We start from the raw sequence: 12,320 nt of genomic DNA on the forward strand, positions 1-12,320 counted from the left end.
CAAGAAAAAGAAAAAGAAAGAAAAGAAAAGAAAAAAAAAATACGAATTAGTAAATATTTAAATAATTCGGATGCATGTCCTATGGGGGAGCCCTTTTTGTGCCAAGGGTAGGCCTAGCATGATGCAACACCTTCGAAATGGGACCCGTAATACAAACCTGTTTTTGACAATAATCCAAAATGAGAGCAAAAGAAAAATCATTTTCATTGATAAACTTGCCAATATTTACATCATGTCACGAAGACGATTCCGTACAAGATTGCCAAAACTTCTGAACCTATCTAATACAGAGTCCTTTGTTTCCCTAGCATATGGAATTCTAACACATTCAGTTTGGTCATATAATTCTGCACATTTCCTTTTCAGCTCTTGACGCCTTCCTCGTTCATTTTCATACAATTGCTTGCTTTGCTCGGCCATCCCTTTATATGCTTCGGCAGACTTACTTAACTGCAGAATTTCCTTATCCTTTGCTTCGATAATGGCTTTCAACTTTTTCACCTCCTCAAATGGCTCATCTTGAATTTCTTGCGCAGCGGATCCTCCTACCCAGTCTTCGTATTGTGAAGTCGTCAAACCCTTTTGCTTGAGCTCTGGGATGTATCTAAAACTCACGTCATCAGATAGCGTCACCCAAGCGTCAATAATCCGATCTTTCATAGGGATTTGATTTGGGCACATTCCCCAGTTAAAAATAATGGTGACTTCGCTCATGTCAAGCACGGGTGGTATTTCTTGGGTACGCCCTAATTGTCTGAGAAACCTTTTTGGGGCGTAGGCAGTAATCCCTTGAGTACCCAGTAAGAGAATGAATTCGGATGCCTGGGTGCGAAGAATGGGTTTAGTACAATCGGTCCAATCCAACACCCATCTAATATTTTGATCAGTCACGTTCTTCAAGAAATCCACAAACTCAGATGCATTGCACGGCAGACTGTCTCTATTAATCCTCTTGTGATGTGTGGTTATCCAGTTGTATGCGAACATTGGTAGACTTGATGAAATAGCCGGTCGTCTCATGAAATGCTCCATTCCCCATATATGTAAGATCAAATTTGAACCACAAAAAAACTTTTTCCCTTTCTGACAGGTAGTGCAGGCTATGAAGATGTCGGCCAAAATGGTAGGAATAATGGAACACGGCCTATCATTAATTCCAAGAAACAAGTCATACAGGATTCTAGTGAGCTTGAAGGCTATCTTTTTATCTTTTCTAGGAAAAAAGAAGGTTCCCGTCATGACTAAACCGTATACACAGACTCTCTTTCGATTCCACGTTTCCTTGGAAGTAAACGAGAAGTCCCCTCGATGCCTCTCAAAACCATCTCTTAGCGCAAATCGATCAAATAAGAACTTCGCCTCTATATTTTGGTCTGCCCCTTGTAGTACTGATTCCTTTAACCCAGTGAAACGGCAAAATTCAGCTTTGTTAGATACTAGCGGCAATACCACGGCAGTTCCTTGAATCGGCAAATTGAGAAATCCGGCGACTTCCTCAATCGTTATGGTCATCTCCCTTTTCCAAATCTAAAGGCAGAACAAGTGGGGTCCCATAGATGCACCAAAGCTTCTACCAAATATCCATCGGACTTAATATTCTTGAAATCCCCGATGTGTCCTAATCGATCGGCTATTTGGTTAACCTCATTGGGTGAGAGTAACGTGGGCCATCTTTGTACCTCTGGCGGCACTACTAACATCTGTTGCACTCGGCGAGGGCTTTCCATCTAGAAACCAAAACCGGAGTTAAATACCTTACCTACAGGTCCCATTTCTCTGGTTAACAGGAATTTAAACGTGCAAATCCCAAAAATTGGGTTAAATACCCATGGGATTTAGGTTGGCCTGTCCCTAATGTGGGATTCCCTAAGAGGCATTCCCTTTCTAAGGCTTATGCATGATGCCATTCTTATCAAAGCAGGGAAAAATGCGATTTGAAATGAGACGTGACCTAAGGAGCCCTTTGTTTGCCAGGGTAAGCCTAAAATGGTATAACATTATGAATTCATGAACAAAATGCATCACAATTTTCAAACGTGCGATAACCTATCTACAAGGGTAGGCTTCTAAAAGAAGGTCATGCCAGACCTCTTATTTGCTAAGGGTTTGTGAATGCAATGGGGACACAAAAACCAAGAAAAGTTAGTTTAGACAGATAAATACACATAACACATTGTAGCAACGAAATCAACACAAGGAAATAAAGCAATAAAAAGAGGAAAGGGGTTGGACCCCTCCCCTCGTGAATAGTGTCCCTAATAGGGCAAGGTCGACTCTACCCTAGGCAAGTTAAAATGGATGCATGAGGTTAGGGTTCACTAATGCATCTAGACTTGATAAGTCATAGGTCCCCGAGCCTTCAGACTTAGAAACCAAAGGTCATCACTCCCAAGGTTCCTTGTCGGTGGCTTGAGCGATTCCCCAGACGTTGCTACGCACACGTCGTGTTACGGCTACCCGTCTGGGCGAATCTAAAAAGAATCCTCAACTTTCGACTAAAAACTAATAGGTCATCAACCTAAAGTTTAAAGCGGAAGATCGAGTGACCCCTCGGATCATGCTACGCACACGTCGTGATACGATCACATGTCCAAGTGGGTCGCCTAAAATCCTAATAGGGTGGAGTGGCGTGACAAGCCACTAAAAGAAAAATAAATAAGGGATAAAAAATAAAACGTATGCACGTATGCCAGTGCTCATTTTGGAGGGGAGGGATCGAGAACCAATGCGAAACTCTAGGGTAATATTCCCCACCCCCAAATGCAAAGCGCGATACATATAAGTAAATAAACAAAAGTAAATAAATAAATCATTCATCACATATACGAGGAACGATAAACGAATACGAGGGTGAAATGCAAAATATCCTAAAAGAGAAAAATGCAACCTAAACATCCAAATATGATAAATATAAGGGTTAAAAAGAGAAAAGACGACTAAACCAAGTGCTTGGACTCTCTTACTTCCCCAGTGGAGTCGCCAAGTTGTCGCGCCCCATTTTCGCGATGGAAAAGAAAAATAAAGTGTGAGGTTTATAAAAGATATGATTTTATTTTTAAACAAGTTAAAAGGGACCTAGAATGGGACTTAAAAAGAATGCGACAATTTGGGTCCAAAATTTAGTCTAAAAGGGTTTTTAAGAAAAAACAGGAGTCGCCACTTGGTATGGAGTTTTGGTGTACCAAGTCACCCAAAAAATAAAGTAAAACAAAATAAAACCCTTTTTGACAACTCCAGGTCTTTGAAAACAAGAGAAAATGGATTCGGGAGTCACGGTTGAAGAAAGGGAAGGCAAAGATTCGATTAACTCAAATCTAAGGCACCCTTTCAACCTAGTCTAAGCTAGTTGGGAGGTTTAGTCAAAATTTTCCTAATCTAACCCTTAATTTATCACATTTGGATGTTTTCTATATGAATGCAAATCTAAAAAATATCGCAAGGGACAACATGTTCATTCAAGGGTTTAATTGAACCAATCGCATTAATTGCGAAGGTCAAAATAAATCCTCGAAGGTGTCACAAGGATGCAAATGATGAAAAAGAAAAGAAAATAAAAGAAAAGAAATTAAATTATATACATATATATAAATGATCAAAGAAAAAGGGAATGCAACATAAAGGGTACGGGAGGCAAAAAAAATTCGTGACATAATTTTCTTATACATGGATTAATAGGGTATTTAAACTAGAAAGTTATAATCACCCATTTCCCATGTTTGAAAAAATAATTATCCTAACATGAACAAGCAAATGAACTAGCTTAAATGGGATGCAATTCTAAATGACATGATTAGCACCTATAGCGGGTAGGGGATAATAAAATAGGGAATATCATGCAAATGAGAAAAAATCCTAAAAATGAAAGTATGCATGAAAATGTAGTGAATAACGCACAAAGATGATTCTAGCGCAAGATGACCTAAAGGGTCTAGCGTTGGACTAGCCCATTTCTAAAAATCCTTACTAGCGTTGGACTAGCAAGTAAATAGAGGGAAAAGCCACAACTAGCGTTGGACTAGTGTGGTGACGTCATGCATTAACAATTCATAGTGAAACAAATAAAACATAAATTAAAACAAATAAACACGTAAGAGCACGTAGCACATAACACGTAAACATAATATCTAGATGCCAAAATCCTAAGAAAAGCGGATAAAACACATAACACATAAGCCACATAAACACGCAACCTATCTATTACATCGGGGAAATCTAACTACAATCTAAAATGGGAAAAATATGACAAAATAAAATTAGTTATCCTATCTATTACATTTTGAGGTATCTAGATGTCTCTCGAATCATTATAAAAATTAGCTAAACAAATATAATATAAGAAAATTTAAATGAACATTTAAATGCAATAAATAAAACATATAAAATATATAAACACATAGGAACACATAGGAGCACATAGGAGCACGTAATTGACATTGAAATAATAAAATAGGAGTACCTCCCGTTTGAAGTGGTGACTAAATGGAGTCAAATTGTCCTAATTATACTCACAATGAACAAAAGGATCATGGCACCAATTTAATTGAAAAAGAAAATAATAAAAGTACCAAATTCACCTTAACATGTCAAACATAAAGAAATTTAAGCAAATCTAAAAATTACAAGTTAAGTATATTCAAAAGTAGCATAATTAGTTATTAAAGAAAAGAAACAATCATAATAAAGAGAGTCAAAATTCATCAGGGACTGAATTGCAAAAATCAAAAAAAAACTTTTGGGGATAAAAATTATATTTTTCCAAAGTTTAGGGGGCAAAATTAAATGAAAGATAAAATTCAGGGATCAAAGTGCAATTAATTTAAGGACCGAGTTGAAAGGAATTTAAAATGTTCTGGGCCACAGTGAAAAATACTTGAAAGCACAGGGACTGATATGCTAAAATGTTTTCTTATTCCTTAACAAATCAGGCCACTGGGCCATCATTTTTATTTATTTGGGCCGGATGCTACCTAAGCCCAGCCGAAAATCCAAGACCAAACACACAGGCCAGCCCGTCTTTTATCACTCAAACCCGACCAAAATATATGGGCTCCAATCTCTTAGCCCAACAGAAACCCAAAAGAAAAATAAACCAAAACCCATTTTCAAAACCCAACCAAAACTAACTCTGGGCCCATCAGAAAAATAAACATCAGCCCAAATTCTTTTTTTTTTTTCTCTCTTTTCTTTTCTTTCTTCTTTCTCTCGTTTCTTCTTTCTTCTTCGGCCAGCCGAAGCTTCAGCTTCAGCTGGCGGCCATGGCGGCTGCCGGTGGCGCCGCCGCCACCGGACCGCCGTCGCCGGTGGTCGCCGGCGATCTCTCCGGTCACCGAATTTCACCAAAATACACTCCCTCACTCGATTTTTCGCATAGATTCCATTTCCGGATTTAGTTTTTATAAAAAATGAGCCGAAAGTGGTCAAAATGCCAAGAAATCAGTTCAGTTTTTATTTTTTAAAACCCTCAAACCTTCACCAAAAATCATAAAAATTATGCCAAAACCCTCCTTATAACTTCTACAATACAACTATCATCTTAGTTTGACAAGTAAGTAACCATAAAAGACTACATTAAGGCAAAACAGTCCCTAAAATTCATTTTTTTCATTTTGGCAATTTTTCAAACAATTAACATGCATTCACAAGAAACATTTCCTTTTCCTTAATCTGGTTCATGCCATTTCCAATTTTTTAACAATCCAACAACAACAATGCAAAGCAGCAAAAACAGGAGAAAATAAGCAATTAAATATGAATTTAATGTGAAAAACAAAACGAAAAAAAAGAAAAAGAAAAAAATACCTCTAGGATAGTGCAGTCACTTGATTGAGCTTTGTGGTGGAATTCCTAAATTCCAATGGTCTGACCGCTAGTTCCCTTTCTTCTTTTATGGCTTTGTCTGTTGGGAGCAAAGAAAGGTCCGAGAGATGTATTGGCTTGGAGTGTTTTTTTTTCTTTTTTTTTTTTGTGTGGCTTCTCCGATTTTTCCAGAGAGAACCCCCAGTGAAGAGTCCGAGTGGAGTTAGTTTTTCTTTCTTTTCTTCTCTGATTTTCCTCGTGTGTGTGTCTCGAGAGAGTGAATTGAGGGAGTCATGTTTCTGTCCTTTTTTTTTTTGAGCCCCCAAAAGCGCCGCTCCTTTTTTCTGTCCCCCGAGAATAAGGAGGGAACCAAGGGGTCTTTGTCAAATGATTTTTTTTTTTTTTTTAAGGATAAATCTACAAAAATGAGACAAAAAAATACACTTAAAAAAAATGCAATAAAATAAATTGCTCATCAAATACAAATTATTCGAGAAAACACAAAATTTGACAAAAATTTGGTGTCTACATATTGAATATGTTAAATAAAACAAAGGCTAAAAAAAAATTTATTGGAATTCAAATGGAAAAGGAAAAATACCTTAATTTTTCCTATTAATTGATACATGTGTTTGTGTATATACATACACGTACCAATATGTATGTATATATACATGTGTCAGTATATTCTGTACGCGATAAAATTTCGAGTGTGCAAAACGACAAGAAAAAATATATGACAAATACGCAATATATAAATTTAAGAAAATATGTAAGTACAGTCTCTGGGATTTTCTCAAACTTGTAGAGAGTTTCCTTCGATTCTTTTCTTCAAACGCTAATCCAAGGGCTTCACAGCTTGTTCTTGGATCAACCACTGATTCCTTCAAATCTTGATATGAAAGATTTGAAAAACTTAGAAGATACTTGAAGATTCAAGTCTTAATATATGAAAACTTGAAGAACTTGAAGATGTTGGCCTTTGTAACTTGAAATTTCAAAAGACTTGAGCGTATGAGATGTGTCTTCTTTGTCTGTCCTGACTTGGTAGAGAGACCCCCTATTTATAACCGTGGCATGAGGTAGAGGTTGAAAACATGTATGCCACTCTACTTGTCTTGCAAGACATGTGGTTATATTAGAACTGTACCAGTTTAAATATTATCTCTTTATTTTATATTTATTAATAAAGAGGTAATTTCAATGAGCAGTTCCTTGATTGGCCAAACTTATAGGGACACGTGACGTGACGCCATTTGATTGGACAAGCTATTGCAGTATATAAGATATCAACATGTATTAAATAACCCTAAATATTATTTTTTGTAGTAAAGAAATAATTATTTAGATATTTATCCATGATTTTGCCAAGTCACAGAGACATGTGGCATGGCATAATTTGATTGGCAGAGATATCCCGGTAATTTTAATTGGCCACAACACCTCATCTTGACATGGAGAGACAGGATTGGATACCGAGTAACCAAACTTCCAAGGGCGCCTGACATGGGGGGATATCCAATTGGATAAAAATAAACCATATAAATAATTTATAGACAAATAGTAATTTTAGAATTAATTAAAATTCCATTGTCTACAAAATGTCTCCTCGAAACTTGTATGTGAATGCTAAAAAGAAATTGATGAAGTATTTGAACGAGCAAATTTCGACATTTTTTTTCTTTCAACTTAATTTGAATGTCATAAGATCAAGCCAATATTGATTTGCAACCAAAGTCCATATGTGGACTTGCATATGAAGCTCCATAAAACTGGTCATTGCCTTTAATTAATAGTATGGAATGGTGATTGAATGTATTAGTACTTTCAATCCCAAGACCAAATTACTTCATGCTGAAGCTTTACATCCACCGTCCCACGTGTAGCTTTCCTTTTGCCAATGTATCATGCGCACAAGAATTCTCTTCCTTTGCAAATTCAATCAAACCCAATTCCCGGGAACTTAGGGAATATTCCGTTAAGGACTTATATCTATAAGAGGTCAACTTCCAATTGCAAAATAAAACTATATCTGAACAGACCAATCCCCAGGCCTGTTAATTAAATCCCTATGGGAAAAGAAATCTATTTCGATTCAAATTAGAACATTCTTCAACTTGAATTCTCCTTGAATGTGGGGCTCACATCTTATTATAATACTCAAGACTGAGGCATCAATTTACTCACAATCAAAACAAAAGCCAACTCTCTCCCTTTTTTTTTTCTTCGTGCTGGTATCATCAAGTTGTTTGTTATGGTATTGAACCTAATTACAGCAATGGTGACAGATTTAGTTGCAGCAGAAGAAGAATTAACCCTTAATGATTCTGGTTGAACAGGAATTGGTAATGAATATTGGAACTTCAATTCTGATTGACAATTGGTAAATCAATTACAGAGATAGAATCCACGGATATAGGATCGAAGAGGAAAGATTTGAAGGAATTTGAAAAAGAAAAGGGAGGGAAATTGGCAGAGCCAATTTCTGCTACAAACAATGGAAATTAATATCTCAAAAATCTAATCTAACTCCCGGATTCTTCAGCCATTTATAGCATTTTCAGACTAACTAACTTCTAAACTAGGTAATCAGGTGAGGCCGTGTGGAAGTTCTGGAATCATCAGCTCCACTTGCGCATAACAGAAGCATAATTCTGTTATATCAGGTAGAAGGCGTGATTTGTAAGTCACGCCTTTCTTCTTCTAGCTGAGCAGCTGCGCTTTTCACACAAACTGGAACACGCCTTCCTCTTCCTTCAAGCTGGAACACGCCTTTCCGTTATTCTGGATCACGACTTCTGTATTTCCTTCCTACTCCATGACAGAGCCTCCCCCTTTAAAGAATCTTGTCCTCAAGATTGGAAATGAGGGAATTGCTTCCTAATTTCGTCTGCAAACTCCCATGTTGCCTCTGCTGGATCTGTTCCCCACCAATGTACCAACCATTGAACAGCAGCTGCATTCTTCCTCTTGACTGTTCTTCGTTCTAGCACTGCAACTGGTTCGATTCTTAGGTGCCCCCTCCCATCTGTTTCTGGTAGTTGTAAGACAGGTGTGGTCTGGTTCCCAACCTTCCTTTTCAACAGAGAGACATGGAAAACAGGATGAATCTTGGAATCTGCTGGTAATCTGAGCATGTATGCAACCTCCCCCATCCTCTCTATTACTTCATATGGCCCATAGTAGCGTGCTGATAACTTAGTGTTACCTCGCATGGCTACTGAACTTTGCCTGTAAGGCTGTAACCGCAGGTATACCCAATTACCTATATCAAACCTTCTTTCACTCCTGCTTTCGTCTGCGTACTTTTTCATCCTCTCCTGGGCTAGCTTTAGATTTTGCTTCAGCATGATGTCAACCTTGTGTCTCTCCCTCAAGTAGTCCCCAACAACAGCTACCTTGGCCTGAGTATAAGGCCCTATAGCTAACTGGGGGGTGCCTGCCCATATAGAGCCTCAAAAGGGGTCATTTGGATGGCTGTATGGTAGCTGGTATTATACCACCATTCAGCCATAGTCAGCCAATGATTCCACTTCTGTGGCTCCAAATGTGAAAAACACCTGAGGTACATTTCCAGGACCTGATTGACCCTTTCAGTCTGGCCATCAGACTGTGGATGGTAGGCGGTACTGTGGTCCAATGTAGTTCCCAGGAATGTAAACAGTTCTCTCCAGAACTGACTGGTGAAGACTCTATCCCTGTCTGATAGCATACTCTGGGGTATTCCATGCAACTTGACCACTCCATCTAGAAAAATCCTGGCGATCCTTGGGGCATCATAAGGATGTGAGGTGCTCAGAAAGTGAGCATACTTAGTGTATCTGTCCACTACTACCATGATGGTATCCTTCCCTTCAGAGTTAGGTAATCCTTCAATGAAATCCATAGTGATGTGGCTCCAGGGGTACTGTGGAATTGGCAAGGGTTGTAGGAGCCCTGGGTAGGAGACATGCTCATCCTTACACTTCCTGCAGACATCACATTCCAGGATTGCTGTTTTGATGTCTCTGTGCATGCCTGGCCAATAGAACAACTGCTTGGCCCTCATGAAACTGGCCTGAATCCCAGAATGTCCTCCCAATTGGGAGTCATGTAAGGTGTTGATCAGCTTTTTCCTTATCTCCCCTCCTGATCCCACTACTACCATTCCTTTAAACTTCAGTATACCATTCTGATAGCTGTGGTTGGCAATCAGGTCTGGTTTTAGTAAAACCTCCCTGATGATATTCTGTGCCCAGTCATCTCCTTGGTAGCTATTAATCACCTCCTTGATCCATTCCGGTACTATGGTAGTTATTGCAGTACACTCCAGGCCTGGATCCCCCCTCCTGGAAAGGCCATCTGCTACCACATTCTCCTTACCTTTCTTGTAGTGGATCTCATAACTCATCCCCATGAGCTTGGTCAACCACTTTTGCTGCAAGGGAGTGGTGATTCGTTGCTCCAATAGGTACTTTAAGCTCTGTTGATCCGTGTTGATGATGAAGTGCTGGCCCTCCAGGTAGTGCCTCCATTTGGTAACTGCTGTAACTAGTGCCAATAGTTCCTTCTCATAGATAGAGAGCCCCATATTCCTTGGCCCTAATCCTTGACTGATATAGGCTAGAGGTCTCCTGTTCTGCATTAATACTGCCCCTATCCCATTGTAACAGGCATCAGTTTCTACTACAAAGGGCTGGTTGAAGTCAGGTAGAGCCAAGACAGGTGTGTCACACATGGCCCCTTTGAGCTTCTGAAATGCCTTCTCTGCTTCTGGTCCCCATTGGAAGCTGTCTTTCTTCAATAGTGCAGTCAATGGTCGAGTTATACTACCATAACCCTTGACAAATCTCCTATAGTACCCTGTTAGGCCAAGGAACCCTCTCAGTTGTTTCACATTTGCTGGTTTAGGCCAGTTCACCATACCTGCAATTTTCTCAGGGTCAGCTTTTACTCCTTCAGCAGAGATGATGTGTCCCAGGTACTCCACCTGTGTTTGGCCAAAGGCACATTTGCTCCTTTTGGCATACAGCTGGTGTTCTCTGAGGATGTTCATCACTACTGTGACATGTTTCAAATGTTCCTGCAAACTTGAGCTATATATCAAGATATCATCAAAAAGACTAGCACAAATTTCCTTAACTGTTTTTGGAATACATGGTTCATCAGACTTTGGAAAGTAGCAGGGGCATTGGTGAACCCAAATGGCATCACTTTGAACTCGTAGAGCCCCTGGTGAGTTCTAAATGCAGTCTTGGGAGTGTCTGCCGCCTTTACTCTGATCTGGAAATAGCCTGCCCTCAAATCTATCTTGGTGAAGTATTTGGATCCTGACAATTCATCCAAAAGTTCGTCAATAAGGGGTATAGGATATTTGTTTTTGACTGTCAGTTCATTTAACTGCCTATAATCAACACAGAATCTCCAGGTGCCATCCTTCTTTTTTACTAGAAGTACAGGGGATGCAAAGGGGCTGTTACTGTGCTGAATGATACCATTTCCCAACATTTCTTGCACCAGCTTCTCAATCTCAGTCTTTTGAATATAGGGACACCTGTACGGTCTGATCTGGAAAGGTTTGGACCCCTCTTGAAGGGTAATGGAATGATCATGACCCCTCTCAGGGGGCAGCCCTTGAGGTTCTTTGAATACCTCCTCAAAATCCTGCAGTACCTCTTCCAACTCTGGGGGTGTAGTAGCATTGGCCTGTACCTCCTCCTGGACTGCACTGAGCTGAGCTATAATTCCATAGGCCTGTTTCCTGGCCCATTTGTGCAATCTACTCCCTTTGATCAACCTCAGCTGCACCTGGTCCTTCTCCCCCTTCAGTTCCACCTACTGTTTCCCTTTTCTGAACTTCACACTAAGCCCCTTGAAGTCAAACTCCATAGGACTGAATCTGGCCAGCCAGTCTACTCCCAGCACCATATCACATCCTCCTAGCTTCAGTGTATTGAACTGGTGCTGAAATTCATAGCCTTGCATCCTCCACACTACAGGTTTAGCTAGGCTGCTGGACTGAACCTTTTCCCCATTGGCTACCTTAACAACTAGGGGTGGACCACTACTAACCAGTTTCAGGTTGCTAGCCAGTTGTGCATCCAGGAAACAGTGAGTGCTACCACTGTCAATAAGTGCAGTGATAGTTCTCCCTTTTACTAACCCCTTTAATTTAATAGTTTTGTGCTCACTACCTCCTGCTAGAGCATTGATGGAGATTTCCATATGTTCATCCCCAATTTTGCCTTCAATGCAATCACAGAAAACTTCAGGTTCAGTCTCTCTTCCTTCCTCACTGACTACCTGTTTCTCACTGTCATCATGTACTAACAGAAGATGGATGTGGGATTGTTTACATGTATGGCCAAGTGTGTATGGTTCAGCACATTTATAACATAGTCCTTTTTCTCTCCTGAGATTGAACTCACTAGGGGTGATCTTTTTGAACTGGTTAGTGTTGTTGTTTGGGGTTCTGTAGGTGTCTGTGGGTGTTTTATCTGGAAATCTGGATGGTGTGGGGTTCCATTTGTTATGGCTCTGGGTTT

The 12,320-nt window shown here is 39.6% G+C and overlaps 1 protein-coding gene across 2 annotated transcripts; it reads right to left on the reverse strand.

The window, feature by feature from the left end:
- Positions 1-182: 182 nt before the first annotated feature.
- Positions 183-6,152, reverse strand: LOC140005315 (uncharacterized). Of its 2 annotated transcripts, none has more exons than XM_072046154.1 (2): positions 5,800-6,152; positions 183-1,727 (listed from the first exon to the last, which is right to left on the reverse strand). In XM_072046154.1, exon 2 carries the CDS (start codon positions 1,510-1,512, stop codon positions 226-228), a length of 1,287 nt encoding a protein of 428 aa, XP_071902255.1. In that variant the 5' UTR covers positions 1,513-1,727; positions 5,800-6,152; the 3' UTR covers positions 183-225. The 2 variants fall into 2 exon arrangements, with proteins under 2 accessions (XP_071902255.1, XP_071902256.1); XM_072046155.1 differs by lacking the exon at positions 5,800-6,152 and adding an exon at positions 4,457-5,235.
- Positions 6,153-12,320: the final 6,168 nt, after the last annotated feature.

The sequence above is a fragment of the Coffea arabica genome, chromosome 4c, assembly GCF_036785885.1.
Source record: "Coffea arabica cultivar ET-39 chromosome 4c, Coffea Arabica ET-39 HiFi, whole genome shotgun sequence".
NCBI lineage: Eukaryota > Viridiplantae > Streptophyta > Magnoliopsida > Gentianales > Rubiaceae > Coffea > Coffea arabica.

Coding starts and splice junctions, on each gene's coding strand:
- LOC140005315 (XM_072046154.1), bottom strand. CDS start 1,512: ATGACCATAACGATTGAGGAAGTCGCCGGATTTCTCAATTTGCCGATT.